At 43.3% G+C, this 3,285-nt stretch overlaps 1 protein-coding gene across 1 annotated transcript; it reads left to right on the top strand.

The window, feature by feature from the left end:
- The first annotated feature begins 244 nt into the window (after positions 1 to 244).
- LOC146326415 (uncharacterized) lies at positions 245 to 2,227 on the top strand. The gene is made up of 3 exons (XM_084718345.1): positions 245 to 1,069; positions 1,223 to 1,328; positions 1,516 to 2,227. The coding sequence occupies exons 1-3, from the start codon at positions 348 to 350 to the stop codon at positions 1,939 to 1,941; spliced, it is 1,254 nt and encodes a 417-aa protein (XP_084574471.1). The 5' UTR covers positions 245 to 347; the 3' UTR covers positions 1,942 to 2,227.
- Positions 2,228 to 3,285: the final 1,058 nt, after the last annotated feature.

The raw sequence follows: 3,285 nt of genomic DNA on the forward strand, positions 1-3,285 counted from the left end.
AGAGCACATCCGTAGAGAACAGGTTTGAGAGCTCACCAAAGGCAGGTGGAGCCATGTGAACGCTGCTACATAAGAGTTGCATGAAGGTGAAAAACTCTTCTTAGGCCTAGTTCACACAGCAGGTCTTAATGCTCAATTCCGATTTTTTACACAGATCCGATTTTTTTGTTTGGCGGTTCACATTAGTTTTTAAATGTGACCTATATCTGACCTAAATTGATTCCCGTGTGAACAGTCCACGGCCTTGAACAGACCCGCATGCGCAGAAGAACAATAACAAAGACGTCACGCGTAGCGCACTGTTTACAGTGTTGTGCCGAGAACACTGAACACAACTGAAATTAACCATGGATACCGTTACAGCATGCGTTACAACCACAAATGAAGTTAGCCTTTACTACGGGTTAATTTTCAAGTATTTGTGCAGTGGAAGCCGGCGACGGTATGAGCAAATGGTAACGAGAAGAAGGATGAGGAGAAAGAGAGCCAAATGTTTAGCCATGGCTCTTTGTGGAGCACTTGCTGTTACATCTGCACAGAGGTGTTTGTGGATGCGGAATCGAAGTCAGGAGTGGTGGGATCAGGACGTGAATGGCCGCTTCACAGAAACGGAGTTTCTCCAAAACTTTAGGATGTCGAAGGCCACCTTCAGTTACATCTGTCAGCGCCTCTCCACCAGACTCGAGCGGCAAGACACCCATATGAGGCGACCCATCCCCCTGACAAAACGAGTCGGAGTTGCGCTGTACTGGCTAGCAACAGGCAGTTGTTACCGCACACTGGCCAACCTCTTCGGCATTGCGAAGTCCACTGTCTGTGGCATCATCCACGACTTCTGCCAGGCCGTTTGCCAAATCCTAATGCCAGAGTACATTCAATTACCTCAGGGTGATAATCTCCGGGAGATAATTGACGGGTTCCGCCAAAGATGGGGTTTCCCACAGTGCGCCGGAGCAATAGATGGGAGTCATATCCCCATCATTGCTCCTGAGGAAAATCCCTGCGACTATTACAATCGTAAAGGCTGGCACTCAGTCATTCTACAGGGGATTGTGGACCACAACTTCTGGTAAGCACTTTATGAAAGAACCTCTCTTTTATATCTTTTAGTTAATTGTGGTATCATCGTGCACTAGTGCTTTAAAGATGAGTAAACGATTAGCATTTATCTACATAACTGTTTGCATGGTATTGAAATACTCAATCCATGTCCCATTAATAGTTTCACCAACATCTACACGGGGTGGCCTGGGAGTGTCCACGATGCCAGGGTCCTCAAGAATTCCCACATCTACGCACTGGCAGAGAGAGGGGAGCTTTTTCCACCAGTGAGTTTTTTTTTCTGTCACAGACCCCCTCCCCTGTATTTGGAGACAGAGCATATATGTCATTTTAACATTGCAGTTAGTTACAATATTAGTTAGGGGAAAGAAAATGGGTAGACTTACACATAATTTACACATAATTTATCTTGTAAATAAATTTAACTGATGTAATATATTTCCATCATATCAGGACACTGAGGAGATCAATGGTATCCAAATACCAATTATGCTGCTTGGTGACCCTGCGTACCCCCTGAAAACCTGGCTGATTAAAGGATACACTGACACAAACACCCTGACAGAGGCGCAACGCTACTTCAATGAACGACACAGCAGGGCCAGGATGACAGTGGAGTGTGGGTTTGGCCGACTAAAGGGGAGGTGGAGGTGCCTAGGGAAGCGTCTGGATGTGGACATCTCCACCATCCCCACCATCGTCAGTGCATGCTGCACTCTCCACAACATGTGTGAGAAGCGCGGTGAGGCCTATGAGGAACCTGGTCAAGCTGTTCAGGATGAGAGAGGAGCAGAAGGAGGTCTTGCACAAGATGTTCAGCCAGAGAGAGTCAGGGAGGCACTGAAAGAGTTCTTTTATAGCCAGCGTTTAGGTGTATAAAAATCTAAGTTTGGCTCTTGCTCCCTTTATTTTGCCCCACTATGGAATTTGACAAGCTCATGTTTATTATTCTTCTGTTTTGAAAGAGCTGTTTAGAGCTCCACAGTGTGAGTAGTGAGTACAGTACTTAACTCACATTTGACCCTTAGAAATAGATATGTGAAAATTTGGAAACATAATGAGAGCTATTACCACATGGCTTCTAGTTCAATAACAAAAGCTTTATTTGACACTGTTGAACATGAAAACACTGAACAAAGTTTTCAATAAAAATAATAAAGTGCCAGTTCTGTGTAACAAAGTATGTACTGGTGTGTTTCTATGTTGTTATTGGAAGAGAATAAGTTGTGGAAAATAAAATAATTTAACAGTTGTCACAGACATATTACAGATATTCTGATCTAGGTTACAAAAATATTCTTCCATACAAGGGTTTTTTTTATTTGTATATATAAATAAAATACAGCTTGTTTCACAGTTCTGCTCTGAAAAAATGGCTAACTTGTGTTCAAAATGAAATTTTAACAATAACCTATATTGGAATTCTTATGTCTGCAGGTTTAATAACATACATAGCAATATAAGAACTGTAAACTCAACTAAATTCTTGTGCATAGTGCAATTCATTTAACAAGATTCTAATCATTCTTCAAAATACTGCTTTAGTTTTCCTCCTCATCTGGAGGTTGGTAGAACGGTGCTGAATGTGCAGAGGCCTGGCTGAAGGGTGCACGCTGAACCAGATCTCGAGGGTGTACTGGTGCCTGATTGAAAGGCTGAGCCAAATCTGGGGAGTGTGCAGGACCATAGTTGAAAGGTGGAGCCTGAGCCAGATCGTGCAGGAAGGACAGAGGCTGGTTGGATGTCTCGCCAAATGGATGAGGCTGGGTAAAATTATGGTAGGAAGGTTGAGGCGGCGGTGGTCTGAAGTTGCAAAGGCTTGGAGGCTGGCCTGGTGCCTGGAAGAAAGGTGGCTGTAGGGGCTGGTTTGACCTCTCCATAAACTGGGTGAACATGGAGAACATTTTCATCTCATGTTCATGCTGCGCTTTTTGCATCTTTAAGTGAAAATCGGTGTCATCTTGGTGGAGGGCATTGCTAATCTTCTCAGCAAATACTTCAAGGGTTGCTTCCATTTTTGATTTTCTTTTTCTGCTCCTAGCAGATGCAGCTGTAAAAAGGAGAACAAGTGTTTGGTAGAAACTATTGTAGCATAATTCTAAACATAAATTGCTAGGCTACCAGCAGAGGTTAGAGATAAGTAGAAAGAGAAAGGGATGCAGTACAGTACAATAATGAGAATACAGAAGTGTACAAAACAGTAATGGGTGAATTGGTTAAAGC

Source organism: Lutjanus erythropterus, chromosome 5, assembly GCF_056507025.1.
Source record: "Lutjanus erythropterus isolate fLutEry1 chromosome 5, fLutEry1.hap2, whole genome shotgun sequence".
NCBI classification, from domain to species: domain Eukaryota; kingdom Metazoa; phylum Chordata; class Actinopteri; order Lutjaniformes; family Lutjanidae; genus Lutjanus; species Lutjanus erythropterus.